Source organism: Empidonax traillii, unplaced genomic scaffold (genome assembly GCF_003031625.1).
Source record: "Empidonax traillii isolate 1590-97213 ecotype Southwest subspecies unplaced genomic scaffold, ASM303162v1 scaffold19:size3308961, whole genome shotgun sequence".
Taxonomy (NCBI): Eukaryota; Metazoa; Chordata; class Aves; order Passeriformes; family Tyrannidae; genus Empidonax; species Empidonax traillii.
The window spans coordinates 2187432-2211121 of record NW_020955212.1 but is presented as its reverse complement, the minus strand read 5'-3'; the positions used below and the strand labels follow the sequence as shown (position 1 = coordinate 2211121).

The window sequence follows — 23690 nt, the reverse complement described above, 5'->3', positions numbered from 1 at the left end:
AAAAAAAAAAAAAAAAAAAAAAAAAAAAAAAAAAAAAAAAAAAAAAAGGACAGGAGGACTTACAGAGTTGTCTTTCACCAGAAGAGCACAGCACTGGATTCCTGCCAACAACATTTTATGGGGATTCCAGGCAACAGAATCAGCCCTGTGAAAATTTTAAATTGCACCTATAATCATTTGTACTAAAGAATCAAAAATGTCCAAACAGTCCAAGCAGACAAATCAGATTTCCCACCCCCCTACTCCCACCATAGGTTCACAAATCTCTCCAAGTGATTTCTATGTATGGAAGCCAATAGGCCACACAACTACCACCTCAATCCCTGGTAAGTAAGACCATGAACTAAACTGACTTACCTGTGGATGCCATGCAGAAGTCTGCAGTGCTTCCTTGATATCAAAGCTGAGCCACCCCAAGAAGCCTGTTGGAACATTTATAGAGCCAAGACAATATTATTTGCATAAAGTTCTTTTCAGAATACTTCAACTAATAATTTCTAAAGAAGTCTTATTTAAAACTTAGTTTACTACATGGTCAGTGGGCTTAATTTTGCTTTTAGCATCATCTACTGAAATAAAGATGACAGCCTGGGGCTGTGCCTAAAACAGAGGTATTGATGGTTTGTGCCTCTGCATAAGCCATGAACTAGACTGGCCCTTCTGTGTAAGCAAGGCAATTAACTGAAATGTCCTTGTATAGCCAGACTCGTCCATGATACTGAATAGAGTTACTTCCTTTCCCCCAGCCTGAACCTCAGCAGTGAGAGCCGAAAGCCTCATTTTTGTGTATCTTCTTTTTGCTTGCCATTTCCTTTTTGAGAAATTCACAAGGAAACAGCAGAGAATGAAAATCTCTGCTAGCTGCAAAGTCCAGGCTTGGATTTTCCACAGATATGAAACGCAAAGTCAGGGAGTGAGCAACAGCAGCATTTCCGTTACCAGCAACCCAACTGACCTTAAAATGGTTTAAGACTCACCACATCTCCCTCAGGTCAGTTAACAATTAATTGTGTACCCTGAGAGTCATTTAGGCCTTCTCTGTAGAGAAGAACTCTCTACTGCATCTCCTTATTGAGTGTCATCTACTCTAGACACTCAGCTTTGGGTGACACCTTTTGCAGGTATGCCTCTCCATGGACTATAGAAGGAACTCAGACAACAAGCTTTAATTACACAATTTTAATTTCTGGACAACCAGAGTCAGGGAATGTGATCCTTACTCATGAATTCTGCAAGGATCATATTTCACCCATCAGGCACTGTGAATCTTCAGTTCTCAAACAACAATATTTATCCACAGGGGAAAGTTGGAGAGATCATGCAAACAGCAGACATGTCATACAGTGCATTTGAGAAATTACTGATAAATAAATAAATAAGAGGATTTTTAATGCTCATGCAGGTGGAATACACTTAAGCAAACTACCTGTGAAGTAAGCAAGGCTTTTCAGAGATGCACAGAAGGCATCAGTCCCCAAAACATCTGGACTCAGCTTATTATAAAAAAAAGATTCATACATTTTGTGCTAATGAAGGGTGGGGGGCAAATCCTTGATGTAAAGATTCTTGACCTAAGCATGGAAAATATATGCTTGTTTAGCTTCTATTTTTTTTCTTTTCCTTGAAAAAAACAGATGTGATAGATGACATACAAATTTAGCATCAATATTTGCTTCATAGGCCATACATTAGGAATAAGATCCGCTATGTCTGGGAGACAGGAATGGTAAAGGCTCACAGGAGAAATGAAAGGTTATTAACTTGTCTTAACACATCATTCTCATTAATGCAGTACATTAATGCACCACATCATCTTTTACATTGTCATGCTCACAACATCCTTGCCACTCAATCTACAGCTGGGACCTAAGGTAGGAAATGATTCTACGTGCAGAACCACGACCTATATCTGTGTTTCTCCAGCTGGTCCAAATTTGCCATGTTATGGGAAGACAATCAAACTGAACTTCCTATTCATAGACAAATTTTACTCTTTTCATTCTATAATTCAATAAAGTCAAAACAATCACTAAGTTATACCCTGACTTTCATAATTCGTAAACAACCCATTGAAAGATAATAAATTTCATGAAATCTGCATCTAAAGGTGTCTGTGTTTTAAAAAGTTGAAATTTTCACACTGTCCCTGAAAAACAGGATTATAAAGGCACTCCAGAGGTCATCTCAACAGTATGCCACTCCCAAAGGCAGGATCAAAATACTCATCTCATTCTGTCAAACGTTTGTCTTTTTCTAGAGGTTACTAATCAATGAATACACAGCTTGTAATTAGTATGACCATGAAAAATAAGATGCAGAGAGGCACCAGCAATTTCTGCCTCCACAGCACTACTTGTATTATGTATTGTCTCTTTGTCCTTTCTAGTTTAAATAACATCAGTGTTTTCCATCTTTCCTCATCGGTCATGATTTCCAGATATGGTTCTGTTTATCTGCATCGCCTTCTCATTTTCTAATCTTTCTCCTGTAGGTTCTTAACCTTCTTGAAATGCTGCTTTTTATTTGGACGCAATCTTGATAAAGCAGATGGAGTATATACCAGAAAGAATCATTTTATATATCTTCTTTATTCAATTCAGAAAGACATTTAACTTTATTTGAAAGTATCAGTGATTTGTGGAGTACTGCAAAGCCCAGATCTTTTTCTAAATATCTGCTGTCTAGCCAACAATGTCCAGCCTGTATTTGTGCACTTGATCATCACAGCTTAGAATACTATCTTCATTGAACTGTAGCCTAGTTTTTCCACTTTTTTCTCCAAATAGTCAAAATCTCTTTGATTTCTAATCCTGTCCTCCCACTGCCTCTTGCAGCAGTTTTATATCATTTTCAAATTGTCAGTGTATTCTTTTTCATCCAAGTTATTTAATGAAAATAACAGATAACTTCTAACCTAGGACAGACCTTTGTAAAATCCTGCTAGAAAAAATTTTTCCCCTTTCTGTGAACCGCTGGTAATTGTTCTCTGGGTATGATTTGCCCACCAGTTTTTCACTCACTACGAGAGCTGCAGCTTGGCATGTTTCTCTGGCTTTTTGATTAGATATTGCAAATACAGGATAAGGTTAACTGCTTCTCCTCCATCTATGAGACTACAGAAGGAAGGCAGATGGATCAAACTGGACTGGCACGTTTTGTGATAATAAATCCAGCTGAGAGCAATGCAGGGTAGGTCAAAACATGAATATTATCACCTGTGTCTCACGTAATGTAATTGATAACAAGGCATGAGAAAATTACTGTGTTTCATATGAGGCAAATCACTTTCAACTGAATGATGGAAATCAGAGTGTTCACAGTGTGATTAAACTAATTACCCAAGCACAGGCTAATAAGTCAAACCTGATTTTCTGTACTGGCCTCTAATAGGAAAAAAAAAAAAAAAAAAAAGGAGTCAAAGTAAGGACCATCAGGGATGAAATACTCATATATAGTATTTAAAGCTGCGTGAAGACAATACATGACATACCTAAGTGCTGGAACTTGAGTGCATATTGTTGATAAAACCAAATTAATAAGAAAGGCATCATAGATGTAAATGAGAATACAATAAGCAACTCGAATGCTTGTATAAATACTGTAATGTGAATCAATTAAGCTTGTTATAGCTCTGCACTTAGGCTGTTGAACAGCTTGACTGCTAGGACAGTTTGGACTTACTAGTATTATCTTCTTAAAATAATATTTTCCGTAACTCCCTTTACCTCTTCTCTTTTATCTCCATGTGAGAGCTTATCTACTATTTCTGACTTTTTTGAAATTTATCTTCCTGAAGCTCACTGATTTTATGTTGATGTTCTCCCTTTTGCCCTTCCTAAGAATCACCAGCTTTATCATTCCATATTTAAAGAAAATAGTTTCCTTAAGGCAAACACATCAATTTTTGGGATCAGAAAATATTCTGAAATGAGATAAATCATTGTAAATCTGGAAATAACACCAGTGACATTTATAGAGGTTATTCTTAGTAACAGCTTATGAGAGCATTTACAGTAGACAATCCTGATGCCCATTAATGATACATGAAAAGTCCTTAATTAGACAGAACTTGACTCAGTTCTGTCTGTATTGTACCTTTTTTCCTTCACAGTTACAGCAGGCCCAATCAGCAGCATCACTTTTTATAACTGAGACTGTAAAATGTGTAAATCATTCAACAAGAAGCCAAGCCTTCCAGAGGACTGCAGATTCTCAAAGCTTTCAAAAATATCATATTCTTGCCTATAAGGAGACACGCCTGCTTAAAAACAAAGATAAAAATCCAGTTCTGCCCTGTGTTTCTTGTACAGTCTTCCTGAACGGCAGAGACTTAGTCTCACTGTACCTGTTTGCATACTATTTTAGTAAATCTATTTCTAGTGGTACTGAGTGAAAAAATATCACACTATGAACTACAGTCTGCTCATTTTACCACAGCACACATTGATGTGTATGTTACCCCAAACACATGTATGACTGATATCACTTATGTGGGAAGATTTCAGTCTTTCCCCATATCCTGTTCTCTTATTAATACAGCTGGAAACTTTTAATAAAAAATAAAGAAACAGCCATCCACTCAACTCTCCATAGAATGTGAAAAGTAGGAAAAATACTGATAGAACTTCTGAGAACCACTGAGAGGTTCATAACATGAATCAGACCTTAACAGAATGATAGGTCTTCCGGACCATAAACCCAATTTATTACTGGACATTTGTCCTTCTACTGAGAATCTATTAACATCTGACACCTGCAGTCATTTTTCAAACAGAAAATTGACTTAAAGATGTTCACAGACATTTTTACCTTAGTTTAACATGAGGCAAAATTGGAAGAAGAAAGTTAACTCTTTTCAAACACTATCAACTGTCCACGGTTCAGAACACGGCCCAGGCTTACCCCACCTAATTTCAGTTCAGCTACAGGGAGTCTACTCATTGTGCTCCTACAGCCATTGGAGATGCGTCCAGCCACATCTGTTCAACTCACATCCGTTCACTCAACCTTAGGTGTAAGGTTCAACACAGATTCTAAACACATCCTTCTTTCCATCAGCTGTACATAGACACACGAGAGACTGGCATGCAGTGTGAGTGCTGTGCTTCTGCTGAAAATCTGACTGGTTGTTCTCAGCAGCACACAGCCGTGAGGGGGCTTTGCAGACATTTTAAATACTAGGCCTAAATGCTGCATCTTTACCTCCAAGTCAATAAGAAAACACTTTTGACTCACTCACACAGTGACCTTATTTAACAACGTGAGATATTTATTTGAAACACACATCACTGCCTATGTGATTTTTCTTTAGATACTCAATTTTACTTTAAACACACTCAACTTTAAACAAACATTTAAAAAATTTAAAGCAGGTCTAAAGAAATCTCCATTAACATTGCTCCAGATTTTCTTGTTGCTCCACAACTCCTATTCCGGATTTGTGGCATTGCAATTAGAAAAGATGAAGACTTATCTTTATTCACTCTTTCAGGTGATAAAAAGGTTCAAGGATTATTCCAAAAAGATTCATGAATGGATTTTATTACCCAAACCTAAAATTACAAAGAAATTAAAAAAAAAAAAAAGTAAGGAAACTCAAACCTTAAATATGAAACAGAATAATTTATGACTGGTTGATCCAGAAACATATCTTTATTTTAACCTGTATGAACTGCACACCACAATTCTAATGTGTCTATTCTCCAACCAAACATGGAAATAATTCAAATTTATACTTGGATATAATCACCCTTGAAGCATTTTTAGGAGGTAGCAAGAAGAAATTGATTACAAAATAATTTTGAAATATAACCTGACAATAAAAAAATAGCTTTGACTGTTTGTCAAAACTAAGTTATTTTCTGTTTTGCAGCACATATAGCAGAGACAAATCAGAATGTACTTCTGGTTCCTATTAAAAAGAAAAGTTATTAGAGCCCAACTTACTTCTAAAAAGAAATATCAACAGTCAAAGCAAAATAGCAATTATGAAAAAGAAGTGCTAAACAAAACCATGCAGTATACAAACTCACATCAACATGAAGCCAGAGGCCATGCTTTTCACAGATATCAGCAATTTTATCCAGAGGATCAAATGCTCCCAGCACTGTTGTGCCTGCTGTAGCACAGACAAGAAATGGTGCTGACCCCTGCAACAGAATTCAAAACAAAAAAAAAATTATCATTTGCACTGCTCATTGGCTCCAGTATACTTGCAGAGAATAAAGTATAAAAAGGTCTAGGAATATAGGACAAAGATGTGACAGTCTATATTTTAGTTTCCCAACAGAAGGTACTGCATTTAAAAGTGCTGACTCTTCTTAGTTTTTCCCATTAAAAAAAAAAAAAAAAAAAGAAAATTCATTTTCCATTTCTAGTTAACACCATCCCAGGGCAGACTTCACCAGCTTCAGACTGTTTTGACAGATGCTAGTTTTGTCAAAATCAAAACACACCAGATATTTGACATCTCTCTTTATACACTGATTTTCATTTTCTCAGTCTTCACATTTCACTACCATATTTGCTGTCATTCTGATGGATAAAATAAAGCTACTAGCTCAGACAGCAGACTACCCATGCAAGGAAAGGGCTCATCCCTCTAGGGTTTCCACCTGCATTGTCTCTACAAAACCCCTCTTCTCTGCCTGGTGAAGAGGAATCTTCAGTTAGACAACACGATTTGCCTTCAGCAGCATTGGCACATCCCATGACAGGGACAGTCACCGCTGCCTGATCCCAGGCCTGACCTACAGCACAGCACTATTCCCTTGCTCCTACTCCTGTCTAGAAAACAGGAAGGGCTGTAAGATGGTAACTGAACGTTAGGAGAGAGATCACTGGAAATCTCAAACAGTTTTAAGGTCAGGCAGCTGGGATAAGGAAAACTTCTATCAAGTTGCAGTCTCAGGCAAACACTGTAAGCCATCCATTTTTGTTTCAGTGGTTTTGCTCATTATTTTCCATCCAGCTAATAGCAGGGGTGTGATTACAATAGCAGGCTAGGTCACATACCCTTGCAGATCTGTGTGGCTGTGCCTACTTAGGAGCAGAAACTGAAGCAATGAAAAGAACCGGTGGAGTTTGTAACAACTCCTTGAAATTGAGGGTATCAGCCCTAGTAATGACGCGTGGTCCCACTTGCTGGCAAATCCCTGCTGAAGGATTCAGCCTCTGGCCTACAGCAGGACAACACAGTTATTGGTAAGAGACACTGAAGATGCTGTCTGGAATCACTGAAGTTCATTTGCAATGAATTAAATCTTTCAGGTGATGTAAGTCTGTCTGCTGATGTAACTCAATGAAGCTTAGTGAAAACAGACATCAGCAGAAAAAAAAACCAAACTCTACACAAGTCTTTCATGTATCTTCCCTCAACTGAAATTTGGGTGGGGTTTTTTTTGTTGTTGTTTGTTTGTTTGTTTTTTGTGGTTTTTTTAAGTGTTGCCACTTTCAAACATCTACAGAGACAGGCTTGATTCACATTTCCACTCTGACAGTTTTATACCTCTTTACAGTGTAGAAAACTATTAGATTGGTACTTAATTACGACTTATTTGTATTTTAAAATTTCTTTACAAATTGCTAAAGCAGTGAAAAGTAACATTGCAAAGAATTTAAATTAATCCCATACATTAAGAAAGAATTACCAGCCTATAATTCAATTCTTGGTCATTTATTCCTAGTACAAGCTACCACAATAATCAAACTTACAAGCCAGCCTGAAGCTTAAGTACAAAACACTTGCAAATGAGGCAAAGATGTATCTGATGCATCTAATTTCTCTTAATGCTCCCACTAATTTTCTTCCAGAGCTACATCAGTCAGAGGTCCTCAAGCAGCAAGTTGAATGTGGGGACAAGTCTAAGATCTCTTTGAATTCCAATAATTTTTACCATTGCACATTTTCCTTGAAGAAGAAAACTCAATTTTTATTATTATTGACAATAGAGTGTAACAAATCTTCCTGACTAAATCTCTAAAAAGAGCTCTAAGACTCTTGCTATTCATATTCAGCAACCATTTTGTGGTTTTGTCACTAGCAAATACATCCTCTCTTGTCTAGAGTCATTAGAATATTTACTGCAATTCACTGAAGTGTCCTTCTGTAAAAGTTGTAAAGTAGCACTTTATCAAGGACAAACACACTTACTGAAGCTCTGATGAAATGAAAACCTTCCAATACAACTGTAACTTCCATTAAAATGCAAGTGAAATCGTGTTTTCCTGTAAGCAGAGCATTTCAATACAGAACATTTGTTTTTCAATTGCAGAGCACCATACTGAGATTGACCTTTTTTAAAAAATCATAAATGCCAGATGATTTCTTTCAAATAACCACTACATTTAATACTACATGAACAAACAAGAATTCTGTATTTGCAAGAGCAAGGAGTTCATTCTCCTATCACCCTGCTTCCACTTTATTTCAGCCATTTTTTTCCCCATCTGAGTAAAGTACAGGTTGTCTTCCTCAGATCATGCAAAGTACAGAGAGGCAAGCAAGAGAGTTTCTTAGGTCACTAGGGCCATCATGTATCAAAAGCTATTCTATCTACCATGAAACTCTGAGATGACTGTCGGGTAGAAGATGTATCTAAATCAGGTCTTGGTGAAAGCTATTGTGGCCATGCCAGTCCATGACAGGACAGCACTACCTTGGCTTTTCTACCAGCCACAAAATTAGGTTTCCCAAGATAGGATTCAGTGGAAGGTATTATCTATGCCATTGACATTGCACTAATTCCTTTGTATTCACAGATCACGGCTGAGCTCTGAATCCTACTGTTCTGATACACAAAGTAGGAGTGAAAATTAAGGTGAGCTAACCAAGCCAAAAGAAGATGCTCTTGGAATTCACATTCAGTCCTCCAGGCTCTCTAAAATAAATTATGTTGACTACAGTTAAACACTGTCTTACAGATTATAGGAATGTATGCTACTGTCCAAATACACACATCAGTACCTTTCTAAATGCTGGCCTTTGATTTCCTACATGACAAAGTCCCTAGGGAAAAAGAGGTACATCTCTGCACTCTTGCTACAGTAATAGAAAGGACTGAATTTACCATTTGTAGCTTGTATGATGGTTTTAGAGACTAAGACACCTTACAGTTCTTGCTTACTGCAGAGGATAGAGGAATAGCTGCTGTTATTATCTGAAAAACCTTTTTAGGAAAACAAATACTGCATCCATTAAAAAAAAAAAAAAATCGAGGGCAAAAGAAATCCTGTAAGAAATGTGCTAAACACTTCAGAGCAGCATTTACTCAGGACTTTCATTAGCAGTAAACACCCTTTGGAATTTTCCTCCCTTCTAAGAGTGTAGAACCCATAAGCCTTGACTTATTATACAAGTTTGTGGCAGAAATTCCTCCTGTAAGAAAGCCATTGTTACATTAACTGTCCTATTTTTAAGATTTTGCTCGCTCTTAGTTTTCCTTCCTTTCACTCAGACACAAGCACACAGTCTGCATACACTCCTCTCTCCTTCATGCTCTCTCTCCCCCCTCTCACCTCTTTCCTGGCCCGCTGGACTTGTTTCTCCAGTTCCTCAGGTATCATCTTACCTCTAAGGGACACAGATTTAAAACTTTTTCAGTTACATTCAAATAGGTTGTTATGTACAGCACTACTGCATTTTAAACAGGCTCAGAGATCACAGTCATGGCTCTTGCTTTCTTACCTTTCATCTGTTCTGATGAAGTAAACATTCTCTGTACCGATACCCAGGAAGGAGGCTGCCTTCTTCATGGAGTAATGACACTGTAAGTGAAAAGCATGGGGGGGAAAAAAGTACATGTGCAATTAAAACAAAAGAAATAAATTCCTCATAGGGAATTCCCACATAGGGAACAGTGACACTAAAATTAATTCAACTGCACCTAACAGCCATGAAAACAGCATATTCTAACACAAAAATCAAACTGATGAACTACATATCACAAAGTCCATCTTGGATTTAACAATAACATACACTGAAAACTGGGGGAAATAAGGCAAAAAAAACCCCCACGTGTGCCACGTTTCAAATGTGGGCTTAAAAAAACTAAGAAGCTCTATTACATACAAAGTTTTTTTAAAGCTGGTTCTGCATTAAAATGAAAAGTAGAAATTTTGAAGTGTCATCAGGGAAGAATTATTAATTGTTTCAAAAGGTTTTGCTAGAACTGAGTCAAAAGCATCAGTGACTGGAAGAGTTAGGAAAGGCATGAGAAGAAAGTTCTAAAGGCTATTCAACTCAAAAGCCTAAAGGCAATGAATAGGTCTGAAAGTCAAAAAGTACCACTCCTTGGAAACTGGACCCTTAATTAAGATGTGTGTTATGATACATCTAAAGCTTCTATCCCTTTATTCTTGTAACTTTTTTTGGTGCTTTCTCTAATCCTCAGTTGCTGGCTACTGCCAGAGACAGGATACTATCATAAACTGACCCTTGGCCCATTTCAGCAACTCTTGCTCACACCATCAAGGAGTTACCCAAAGCCTTTCCAAGACCTACCAAAGCCTTCAGATGTGGTATGACTGGGACTCGCAAGCCTTTTAAAGTCCTATCTCTGCAAAAGGATCTGAAAATCATGGTGTTGTGAAACCATCATGAAAGCAAGCAGACTTGAGACAGAACTCAGCACATCTTCAAAAGTTAATGTGGATTTTGCAAAAAGTTCCAGTCTAGACCAGTCTGCATTTTTCAGAAAGTGAAGTTAGTATTTTAGCAAAGAATTTTATCTAGGTCTCATCACAGAGACATTTTTGAATGAGTACAGATTCATGCAGCCCACTTCTCACCTAGTGTTGAATAAAGGGCATCAGTCTACAAAGCCTGTGAAGTGAGTGTAAAAGAGGATGTTCAAAATGGGTGTTTATTTGATCAGAATGTGGTAAAATGACTTTGGTGAGAAGGATACTCAAGCCTACAGACCACTCCATATTTTTTACAAGTTTTTTTTAGTGTTGAGCAAACATTCGTGAAGTATCTTACCATATTTCCAACATTCACCCCCAAAGGACCTGCTCTACTGTGAGTACTGTTATTCCAGCACAAGAACATTTTGTCTCATGCCAGAATAAGAGTACATTGATCTCTGCTTAATTCATCTTCATAATTAGCCTGGGAATTTAAGATACAATAACCTTCTTAACCTGAAGATATTTAGATGTCAAAACCACTCTGAGGAACCTGCAGCACACCAAATGCCTACCCACTCATAGCAGTGGGGTCAGTTTTAAGAGTGCACAGCCTCCCATAGGACTAGACAGTTCTTCTCAGAACGGAGATCATTCAACCCTTGGATTGTCACTGCCCTTCTCAGAAAAAATAAAGTTGGCCCTTTTACACATTATTACTGAAGAGTTAAAATAATGTGTACTGCAGCAACCGTGAAGATGTCTAGAATTGTTACTTCTCATACAGGAGGTGAAGCCAGGTGGTTAATTAATTCCATTTTCTTCAAGAGAGTTCACACAAATGCAGTTACCGCAGAACATAATTATGAAAAATGTGCAACATTTTAATGTGGGGGCATGAATATATTAAGAGTAATAAAGCCTGTCATGCTTATTTTGATGAGATGGATGATCTCAAAGGGCTGTCTTTCTTTTCGACAAAAACATTTCCCCCACCATCACCCACCTTTTAAATAAAAGCACCTGATACTAGAAAGTAGTTTTAAGAAAGCTTAATTTTGTAACATGACACATCCAGAAAGCTTTTAAGACTCATTCATTTAGACTGTTACAAGAATAATAACATACATAGCTGGATAATTAGTCTTACATTACATCAAATTACATCAATAATGGTAATAATGACTGTAAGTGGTTGTGTGTTATTTAGTAGAAGTTTGGAGATATTTTTGACTGATTAGTGAATCACTTAAAATACAAGTTATCTCCATCGCTGATTTCTATCCATTACATTCAAATGAAAGGATGAATCACCAAGAATAATCAGATTGCTCCAAACTGAGAAAGCAGTAGATCTGCAAATTCAGTATACTAGTAAGCATACAATCACTAAATCCTGTATTTTATTATAAAAAATGGTGTGGGAGACTGGGAGAAAGACAAAGCACTTGAGCACCTGAGAGATTATACCAAAAAGCAGAGGAAAAGAGAAGTACAAAGGGTACACCTAAATAAAACAGGTTGCAAGATACATTATTTTTTTTCTCCAAAAGTATTCCTGCACCTCATGGAAAATTTTGTCCTTCAGTAGGACAGAAAAGGAACAAGACTCATATTATCATGTTTTCTTTGATGAAAAAAGTAGTCTTTCAGTTATACTGATTGAAAACATGTAAGAATTTCTCCCCACCCCCACCCCCACTATCATTACTAGAAGCCATTAAGCTAAATTGCAGTGCATCATTTTAAGAAAAAAAATATACCAGACAATTTAGTGGCTCCAGTCACAACGGTGTCAACTAATTCACTTGTTCATAGGAAAAAAAAAAAAAAAAAAGAGAGAGAAAGGAATATCCAGACTAAAGGTGAATTTGGGTAACTCTTGCCATGGCTATTGTAGTTTTGTTTGTTGGGAAAAGTTATTAAATCTATAGCCATTTGCAGGAAGAAATTAAAACCTTTGATCACAAGATCAAATTGGAACAGCAGTTTTAAGATGTGCTGCTGTACTATTTACCTATACCTAGATGTAGTTTTTGTTTCCTAATAATGTTTGCAAAGACAAGATACTTTCCGTCCTGTGCTCATTAAAACAAAAGATAAATTTGTATTTTCTTGATTTTGAAAAGTTTCCTAGAAACATGATTGCATAATGCAATTACATTATTATGAGATTGTTTTATTACTCGTTTTTGTCTGTTTTAATTTCAACAGGGGACAACATGATGAGTTAACGTTGTGTTCTCTCACTTTATTACTTTCATGAACAAGTTGCACTGGGGAGGAATTAAGTTTCATTGCATCTAAAAAATTACTCATATCAGCATGCACATTTCAGTTGTTTACACATCCTCTTCTACCCTCAGTTACCTCAAATTTAGCAGATTTCTACCTTTCATATCAATGCAATACATATTTGTGTCAGAATAAAGTTCAGATGGGACTCAAATAGCAAAAAGTGGGAAAAAGGTGGGCTGATATCTATAACTACAACTGTATTCAATTCCTACAGAGCCACAATCATGCCACAAGAGAGTGGGATATAACAATTACTCTTCTACAGCTACTGTCTCAAGAAGAATCACTCTGTAATGGTCCAGCAAAAGAACTACACAGTAGCAGCATAGATAGCATTCACTGTGTATCACCACCATTTTAAGCAGCTAAGCACTTTGCTTGCAGGAACAAGGAGCCTTTTTATCCTTGAAGGCCAAACAGAGCATATGAGGACCTTGGGTACATTAAACATACATCTTCATGTTATCCAAGAGCATACAAAAAAAATTATAGCCCCATAGCACGGAAAACCGAGTCACTGACAAATCTGTGCCTTCCTGTGCTCTGCAGCATGGCAACTCTTTCAGTCCATGGAGTGTCAAACTGAAACTCTGGGACCTGGCAACTCAAGGCAAAAATCATTTCATTTGAACATAGCATTGCAGCCAAGCCCTAAAATGACAAGAGGGCCTTGAACAGCCATGTGTTTTGACTCCTTATCAATACTCAGTTCATTAAAGTCTCAAGGCTTCTCCATGCCAGTGCTGTTGCCTGATTCATGACTAAGACAAACACAGGTTGTTAACTTCTCCATGATTTGTTTTTTTTAAACAATTTGCTTCTCCAGGCACCTCTTCATTTAAAACAAAACAACAACAACAAAAACACACACACAACACAACAAAAACGAAGGATGTTTGGATGATGGAATTGAGTGTATCCTCAGTAAGTTCAGAGACGACATTAATTTAGGTGGGAGATTGATCTGCTGGAGGGTAGGAAAGCTCTGCAGAGGGATCTGGACAGGCTGGATCAAAGGGCTAAGGCCAAAGGTGTGAGGTTCAACAAGTCCAAGTGTAGGGTCCTGCATTTGGGTCGCAACAATAGTATGCAGTGCTATAGGCCTGGGGAAGAAAGACTGGAAAGCTGCCCAGTGGAAAAGGACCTGGGGGTGCTGGTCAACAGGCAGGTGAACCTGAGCCAGCAGTGTGCCCAGTGTGCCCAGGTGGCAAGAAGGCCAATGGCATCCTGGCTTGTGTCAGAAATAGCATGGCCGGCAGGACCAGGGCAGTGATTGTCCCCCTGTACTCGGCACTGGTGAGGCCACACCTTGAATCCTGAGTTCTGGTCCCCTCACTACAAGAAAGTCAATGAGGTGCTGGACCATGTCCAGGGAAGAGCAAAGAAGTTGGTAAAGGGTCTGGAGAATAAGTCCATGGACTCTGGAGAGTAAGGAATGGCTGAGGGTGTTGGCATTGTTCAGACTGGAAAATAGGAAGCCCAGGAGAGACCTATTGCTCTCTGCAACTACCTGAAAGGAGATTGTAGCAAGGTGGGGATTTGCCTCTTCTCCCAGGCAGCCAGCGACAGAACAAGAGGACATAGCCTGAAGCTGTTCCAGAAGAGGTTCAAGTTGGACATCAGGGAGAATTTCTCCAATGAAATGGTTGTTAATCATTGGAATGGTCTGCCCAGGAAGGTGGTAGAGTCACCCTGGAGGTGTTCAAGAAACAACTGGGTGTGTTGTTTAGTGCCATGGTCTAGTAGAATGGGGGTAATCAGTCAAAGGTTGGACTTGATGATCTTAGAGGTCTTTTCAAACCTAAATGATTCCATGATTCAAAGGCGCAAAATGCTAAATTAAAAAAAAAAAAAAATTCATAATGCTGTATGACACAAACAGTTTATTTATCTACAGTATTTATCTACAGTGTGGACCATTTATCACATATATTCTCAATATGACATATCTGAAAAGTTTCCAAAAGGTTGTGTACCTTAGACTCATTATAGGTGGATCCAAAATAAGTATGTATGAATATGCCCACCTCTTTCCTCATAACCATGAATAAACACTAGAGATCTTAGAAAATACTCACAAAATCTAACTACTGAAAGCATCTGTTTTACAGCAAGTAATTATTGAGTACTGAAGACCTCGTAGTTTTGTGAATCAAGAAAAGTATTACAGATCAAAATCATGGCCTTGCAAATAATTTACCAATTTATTTTTGCTCATCAGCTCTATATTTTATGGTATTGGTCCTTCTGTTGAAGCAAAGGCATAAAAATAAATTTACTCTAGGGGCCAATTAAAATCTGACATGAAATGAAATGTTTGCTTATTTTGAGTACAAGAATATACATTCTATTTAAACCTTGCAATGAAATAAAACATTACTTCTTAATAAAAAATGTACGTGCTTCACTTCAAAAGCAGTAATGGAACTTGCTTCAACCTCATTTTTACCTCCTTAACTATTTTGAAGATGTGACACTGTGGATTAAGCATGAACTGGCATGTCATTTCATATACACACTTTTCAGAAAAAAACCAAAACAGACCTAAATATATATTGCTTGGGGAAAATGCCCAAACAAACCACCTTTATTTAGGACATTAAGACTCAGTTTCAAAATACATGTGCTGTCTTGGACAACTTACGCAATGCCTTCATCCCTCAGGCTTCTCCAAAATAAGCCTCTTGTCTATTTACACTGCAAACTGTTTGCAGTATAAACTTCTGAGCTAAAATTATTCTATTAAGTAGATGTTTTCTAATACAACAAGGTTCTTGCTTCCACTGGGGCCTTTATATAGTGGAGTCAGAATTAATAACAACTCTGCACTAACCAAACAATAAACTCTTAAAACTGAAGGGACAGGGAAAAGAAAAAAGCCACAAAAACTACCTTCAGAATAAATGTATGAATGTAACTCAGTTTCCCACCGGCATTTTGGACAGATATTATTCAAAAACTTTAAAACTAGCCACATATTTTCAATTATTTAAAGAACTGTCTAAAGGTTCAGGGTTGTTTTTTTTAAGAGGCATATGGTGGTTTGGTTCTGTACCACAACCAATCTGTATTCAGACACAGGGTAGAGTGGGAGCTGCAGAGAGCCACCTCACAGGTCCACAAGTGCTCAATTTAGTACAAATTAAACATGCAGAAAAAAACCTTTGACATCCAAAACTTACCTACACTTCCTGCTAGACTTTATGTTGTGGGAAATCAAATGCTGCAGACCTCCACAACACACCACAAGCCTTCTGCTTCAGGTTTGCCCCATGTACAACCTACTCTTATATCAGCAATTTTCAAAGCAGGAACATCTGTGTGTGTTTTCTGAAAGCAAGGAAGCTTTTGCAGGGAAATTTACTATCAGACTTCTCCACCTAGTTCAAATATTTCACATCATACACTGATGTAAAAATCATTGTACCAGTGCTCCATCAGATATGCAAATGATACAATTTTGCAGCTGTGGAAAAAGTTCAAAAAACTTTTTTCAGTTTTGTTTTTACCTCTTCTGAAGTGAACAGGACTAGTCTTGGCAGACCTGAAAGCCCTTTTTCCTTTATCTCAGGACAAAATTTGTATCTTGCTAAGTTCATGGCATACATATTAGAAACAGAGCCACCTACAGAAAGAGACATACAAATATCACATTAGTCACAGTCCTAGCACCTATCCTAAGTACTTGACCTATCAGGGAAAAAACAAACCATACAGTCAGCCTAATTATGCATCCATCACAATTCATTTTCTCCCCTCAAGGCCATAGACACAAAATGAACTCTGGGCTCTGTAGCACATATGGAAACAAAGCATATTTGAATGGTTTTTTGGGATATTTCCCGAGAAGAGCTGTGTTCAAGCAGTCCTTCCCATCTATACTGAAGCAATGTGAGTTTAGGTGTCTGCACAGAGCTCACCTGTGGCTGCACTATACAGAGCCCAGAGATCTCTTGGGCAACCAGGCCTCAGAGTACTATGGGGAGAAAACCATTAGAAAAAAACAACAAATAGGGTGAGTGGGAACGAGAAGATCTGCAAGGTAAGATCTGGATGGGTTTTATTCACTTAAAGTTAAAAAAATTAAAAAAAATGCTTATATAACATTAGCACCAAGAAGTACAGTTAATTGATCTGTTGACAGTAGCCCACTGTTTTAAGCAACAAATTTTGCTACAAAAGCAAGGTTTCTACTAAGAATACACATCAAATTTGATGTGAAAAAATTCCATATCATTAATGTATTTTAAAAAGTCTAAGTGATTTTAGTTTATTTATTTTCCAACTACTCATGTCTAGGTTAGAATTACTGACTTTGGTTTTGGAGGGGGAGTTTAAATTCATTTGCTCATTTTATTCCTCTTCTTCCATCCAAAATAGATGGAAAATCTTCACATATAACCTAATAATTTTTTATCTGAATAATCTGTGAAATATCACCACTATGCTTCATTGATTCAATACAGTGGGCTGGAACACTGCCTTATAGAACATTTGAAAACCATGGCTTATCAAGCAACTTAAGAAATATCTGTTTGGCTTTACCATTACATTTAATACAATTTCAAGAACTCAAAGGAGTTAAGCTCATGTAAACTTGTGCTCCCACAATTCATAGGCAGGATACACATATCTATGCCCTTAGGCACCAACAGTTGGTCTAGCACATAAATCCACTCCCTGTCCATCAACTAAATTAACTAATTCCAACAAGGCTTTTGGTGTTGTTAGTAAGGTCAAGAAGGACATCAGTTACGAACAATTAATTTCCATATAATTATATTTAATGTAAAACTGGTTTCATTCATTTACTGATCAGAATCACCAAATTATTACACCAAATTATTACTAGAAGCACATATGATAAGCCTACATTAAATAGCTCTGTTTGTGTATCACTAGACTTGTGCATACATTTTCAAATACTTTATATTACTCCAATATTCATAGAATTAATGGTATTGGGTGGTGTACAGTGATTCAGTTTGAGGTCTGAACTGTTCTTACCTGGATTAAATATACCATCACCTTCTTCCCAGCCTATGAACTCAATCATTTTCTTGATGACTGCTTCTTCCACCAAAAGAAACACAGGGGATACTTCGTACGTATATCTGAACAAAAAGAAAAGCATCACAGTTGGTATTAAAACTACAGAACTCATGCCAAAGAGTATTGCTAAAACTAGACAAAGGCTTCTTGCACCTCTCTTTAATCTACCAGCAGCTGACCATCAGCAGCAGCAGAACTCTAAAGTAAAAACATTATGCATCTGACCCAGTAGAGCAATTGCTTAGTTCCTGACAGCATCACATTGACACTTCCACTCTCAAAGTAATACATCAGAGATTGCTCTTAATGTAGGTCACACGCTTAAATTTCAGCTTTACATTTGCAAGTAAACAGTAGACAGGTAACCATTTGCATTCAACTCTGCGCAGAATGTCTCAAAGGATATGAACAACTAAGTCTGATTAATTCATTTCTATGTACTAAGTGAGATAAAAATCTACGTTTAAAAGCATTGGGAAAAGAAAAACTCTCCTCTGAAACCCCACCTCACAAACAATGAAAAAAGGCCCCATCAGATTAGTCAACCTTGTGGTGAGCTATTAATTCAATGTGAATCAGGCTTTTCTCTACCCAAGTCTTGCACAATTACTCTTCTGTAATACTGAAAACAGAAGTTAGAAGCAAGGAAGCAAAAAAAAATGTTGTTCCAAAAATCATGGTAATTCATCATCAAGAGGACAAAAAAAACCACTTACACACTAGGGTTTAGTGCTTCTGTAATAAAACGAGCTGCTAACGAGTAATAATCTATTCCAGCGTAGAGCTGATTAAAAAATCGTGGATGACCTGAAAATACAGATGAAAAGCAAGTGACAGGATATACAAGAAGAGAGAATACTTCACAGTCCCTCTGAGTTGAATGCCAATCACTGCAAACCACAATTTATCCCATTCTCTCAGTATTCTCTGGATTCATTGTCCTTTTCTTAGGTTAGACAATCCTTTGAAAGTAAATTTAATAAGAACGTTCAAACCTCAAAACGAGTCTTGAGAGATGCAAGTGGTTCACAGAATGAATGTGAGTCATTCCCAAGTTTTAAAAACTAAAAAAAGAAAAGGGATTGACAACTGAGTGTACATAGTTGCTTTAAACAGTGGTTTTGAGGGGTCACTATGCATGCTCAGCCAAATTTCAGTAAGCAGTACAATATAGGAACCAGCTGATTCCAGGCAGCTGTGCCTGTGCTCCCACTAAAGTCTTTTATACAGGGAGAGAGAAGGAATACAACAGCTTGGGAAAATTTACTGCACCTTTAAAATGAGAAGTTAAGAGAATTTGTTTACCTGCCTTGAAAGACTGAGATATAACTACTTATGACAAAATATTATTGCTGACTATAGAGACAAGTCAGTTCAACTGTGGGATCACCACCTAAATTTTAATCCACAGCATCCTAGTTTTACATGCAAAACCAGGTAAACTGTATGGCTCCATTTATATTATATCTGGGGCCTCAATAAATGTCTCTGCTTATATTAAAGACTATTTGCACAACGTACTTTTATATACAACATCCTTTCTAAGGTAACATAACGCAACAAATTATAATCCAAAGGCAATTTGGGGAAGTGAGATAAACAGAACATTTTCCAGTATCTCAGTAATTATATCTGCATATTATTAGTGCATTCCTCCTGCAGACCAGTAGTGCTTCTCTTCTATGGCTTTCAAAGGCAAGAGTTCACTCTCAAAATTATTTTACCGTTTTACTTTGTAGCAACAGTGACTGCAGCAGGGACTATGACATGGAAAGGCACAACTAACTGTATCAAATGTTCTTCTCACTTTCCAAAACATAGCTTAAGCCATACCACATATGAAATCCTGAGCTACTGATTCGCAGCACTGTTTCCTAAACAGATGTTGTTCACTCCTTTTTGCTACGATTGAATTATCCTACACATGCTGCAGAAAGGTTAGAGAGAGAACTAAGGTTCTGTAGAGGACTGATCCTGCAGAGATGTGGCATACTGTCTCTGAAACACTGCAGCCTCTCTTCTCATAGGGTCTGGATCAGGAATTACTGCCTATCAGCAAATTAACATCCTACAAGACTATTGCTCAAAAAGAACAGTAATAAATGGCAGGTAATCATCACTAAGAACATACGAGGGCAGTGATGGCAACTCCAAATATCATCACTCAAACAGCAGGAAATTACATACAAAGGCCCTTCTCCTGCCTGTTTTGTTAGACTGTTATATCATACTTGTCTAAGGTGACTTTCATAAGACTTTAAAATGACAAAATCTACCATTAATGCCAATGGCATCACAGTAATTATTTTTTTATAGGGTTGCCATTATTACATATTTTAGTCAAACCTATGGTGACCGGCATTCAGTTAAACAACAGAAACATGACCAAGTGTTTGCATACTTGTATAGGCAAGCAGCAAACAAACATTCACACCCTCGGTTCCCTGAAAGGTGAACAGAGCTTTGTAAACATTATCCTGTCTTCCAAAGTTAGAATACAAAATAACCCCATTAGAAATCACATTCCTACTGGTTTTGACGCTGTATTGTATAACATCTCGGCAGAGTTGCAGGAGTTTCTGGTGACATTCTCCAGTGTCTCTCATTTCCAGGTCAAGAATCTGCTTAAGAGTTTCGGGGGCTTGCCATTCACAGACCTAGTGATGGGGAGGGGGCAGACACCATCAGTGAACAGGTTTGTCAGTAGGAAGAGGTTGTAAAAGTACAAAGTAAGAATGACATTCAACACTGCTTTCACAAAACTTCCCTTTGCAGGGCAGCACGCCACCAGAACATATATATGGGAAACTGGTCTCATTGGATGCTGTTTTATTGCGTCCTGGGCATTGCTCAACCATAAAAAATGAGAGTGAGGAATGCTGGAAGGCAGAACAGAAAGAGGCCTGTAGCTCAAGTTCTATCCTTTAGCTAAGGATTTGTAATCACAGCATTTTCAGATGCTGTGCTGCCAAAGGGTGGGAGCAACCAGTACATGCCCAAAGGCAAGCATGGTTTATCTGCAGGTCCTCTTCCCATACAGCCCCTTAAGCAGGGTTCTACAAAACCCAGAGCACTTTCATAATGTTGTCCTTTCAAAGTGGTACCAATTTCACTGTTTCTTCTTCTCCAACACCATTGCCCCTGAGGAGCAAACAATTAACTCTCCCACCTCACACAAGAAAAACACTACAGCAATTTGTGATCTCACAGAAGACGACCACTGTACTCTGAGATAAAAAAAACCACCTTGTTACTTCCTGGCAGATATGTGTGCTAATTATATTCTTGAAAGGTTTTATAATATATTCTTTTTCAATTTCTAAGGCTGTCTTTTTATTTCAGAGTCAGGCACAGACTAGAAGCAATTTTGAGGTTACTTGAAGTGCAATAAAATATAGCTTATAAAAAACAAATTGATTTATTGTTCATTATCTCCATTACAAATTCCCAACAACACTTTACTGCTTTACCTTTTCTGTTACATCATCAGCTTTCTGGATAACTTCTTCCATTATAATCTTACAGGCCTCTTCCACAAACTTCTCTCCTGCTTTTGAGTCCATTATTGGACCATTTAGGATGACTCCATCCACCAAAACAGCATTCTTCCTCTGGAGCATCTCCTGTTTGCAAACACCAACTGTAAGGTAAACAACTCATCATTAGAGCAAGGCCTAAATAACCAAATAATAAACAAACAACCAAAAAAATCTTTCATTGCTGAATATTTAGTAAACTTAACAAAAAACTCACACAGACTTTTTACATGTACAAAAATCCCAGATTTTAGTGGAAGAATCTTTGCAGGCAAAAGAAAAAAAATTATGTGTTACTTCAAAACTAGACCATTATTCGGCAGGTAATAATAACCTACTGTATTGTATCTACTGCTTTCTGTAGCATAAAAAATCATGCAAGAGACCTTCCAAACACAGATGAAAATACAGTTCTGGCTTAGAACATGTTACAGCTGGATAAACAGAAATACAGTGAAAGGTAATGGGCATTTTTCTTAGCTGAAAATGTTTCCCTCCGCATGCCATCCCTTCTGCTTCCCTTTTTTAATGAAATACTTTCCAGCTTCATTTCCTATATTTTTGTGCTACTCCTTCTCACCAGCCAGTTCTCTTGCTCCGAGTCTTCTGCATTCTTTGCAAAGTGCTTCACTGACCCGCACTCCACAAAAACAAAACCTTTTGAGATTGCTGTCAATATCCCACACCTGTACTCCTTTCTGCCCTTATCCTATTAAGAGCCCTCAGTCACTAAATTACAGTAGTCTACTAGGCAGATTATCTTGTTCATTTGCTTCTCCAAGGATGATCCCTTTCCTTTCCCTCCCCTCCCCTTTACCCACAAGACGTACTCTGCTGATGTGTTTCACATGCGTATTGCTACATCCTCCTTTACATTACTTCTGAAAGCACATCCAAGATGCTTATAAGACACTGGCCAGTAGTCACAACTACGTATCTATTTCATGTATTGATTTCATATGGCAAGATCAGGACTCCAGTTTTCATCAACATGAGGATGAAGACGAAAGTGAGACATTTGGAGATATCAAGGGAACAGGCATTTGAAACAGTATAGCGCCGAAAGGAGAAGTGGTAACTGCTGCCACAGCCAAATTATCTGGGTTACAGACAGTATCTATCCACTGATCTTGCCTTAGAACAGCTAAGATCTATAAAGCCAGGCAGCACTGCCATGAAAAGTTGCCTTCCTCTACAGTGAGGAGGGTGGAAGGCTGTGATGTACAGAGAAAGCTCTGTGTCCAAAACAACTTTATCTTCTGCTTTACTTTCTGCTCCAGTTACAAAGTACAAAAGACAGGTGCCTCTTTCACAGGTCTAAATAAACAGCTACCTTTCCAGAAGACTGCCAGATACTGCAGTCTGACACATTCATCATTTGTATCATAATTAGAGCTCCTCATGCACAGGAGGATATAGAAGAACAACAATGTTACTTAGAAAAGTTCATCATTTCAAGGTCCATTTAGAAAAGTTCATCATTTCAAGGTCCATTGATTGAAAGAAACCCTGTCAATCCCACGACTTTTTATTTTTTGAGAACTCAGAGAAGCTATTCAGTTCACTTTGACTTAACAGGAGAGATATGACAAGCAAGACAAAACTCTAACATGAGATGGGACCTCAGGCTTCCCATGGTACTGCCAACGAAAATGAGACACATGCACACACATTTCTGAAATTACTTCTATTTTTAATCCAAACTGGCAATATACTAAATTTTGTTGAACAGAGTAGCCTTCAGCACATTGTTATAGGATAGACATAAATGTTCCTATGGGACAGATAGTGAACAAGCAGGTAAACAATATTAAATCTTTAATAGGCAAAGAGGGAAAATCACAGACATCAAAAATGTCAATTCTCATCATGCTTCCCAGAACACCACAGCAGAGACACTGTAAAGAAACTGCAACTTTGAAAAAGCCTTAGAGGTTTCTCTCTGAAAACACAAGCTAGTAGGTCAACTTTGCAAGACTTGAAACACCAAGTATTACCAAGGAATTGAAAGGCATGAGGTCTTTGGGCAGACAGAGCAGAGGCCATTCGTGAATTGAGAGTTAGTTATTTGATGCAAAAATAGGTGCCTAAGTACTAACCGGGTTTAACATAAACACTAGAAAGAATTTCAGCCTTAACATCAGCTGGAAATGCTATCATCTCTATTTATGCCAAAGG

General features: G+C 37.7%; 1 protein-coding gene across 2 annotated transcripts in view; it reads right to left on the bottom strand.

Annotated features, from left to right (window-relative positions):
- The window catches only part of GADL1 (glutamate decarboxylase like 1), an 82522-nt gene that overhangs the window by 49652 nt on the left and 9180 nt on the right, over nucleotides 1-23690 (bottom strand). For both annotated transcript variants that reach the window (XM_027897745.1, XM_027897754.1), the window contains exons 2-11: nucleotides 21447-21616; nucleotides 20507-20633; nucleotides 18693-18783; nucleotides 17932-18038; nucleotides 16434-16549; nucleotides 9686-9765; nucleotides 9517-9571; nucleotides 6033-6149; nucleotides 358-422; nucleotides 64-145 (exon numbers count right to left, since the gene is read on the bottom strand). In XM_027897745.1, the coding sequence (XP_027753546.1) occupies nucleotides 64-145; nucleotides 358-422; nucleotides 6033-6149; nucleotides 9517-9571; nucleotides 9686-9765; nucleotides 16434-16549; nucleotides 17932-18038; nucleotides 18693-18783; nucleotides 20507-20633; nucleotides 21447-21616 (1010 nt within the window). The remainder of the gene's footprint in view (nucleotides 1-63; nucleotides 146-357; nucleotides 423-6032; nucleotides 6150-9516; nucleotides 9572-9685; nucleotides 9766-16433; nucleotides 16550-17931; nucleotides 18039-18692; nucleotides 18784-20506; nucleotides 20634-21446; nucleotides 21617-23690) is intronic.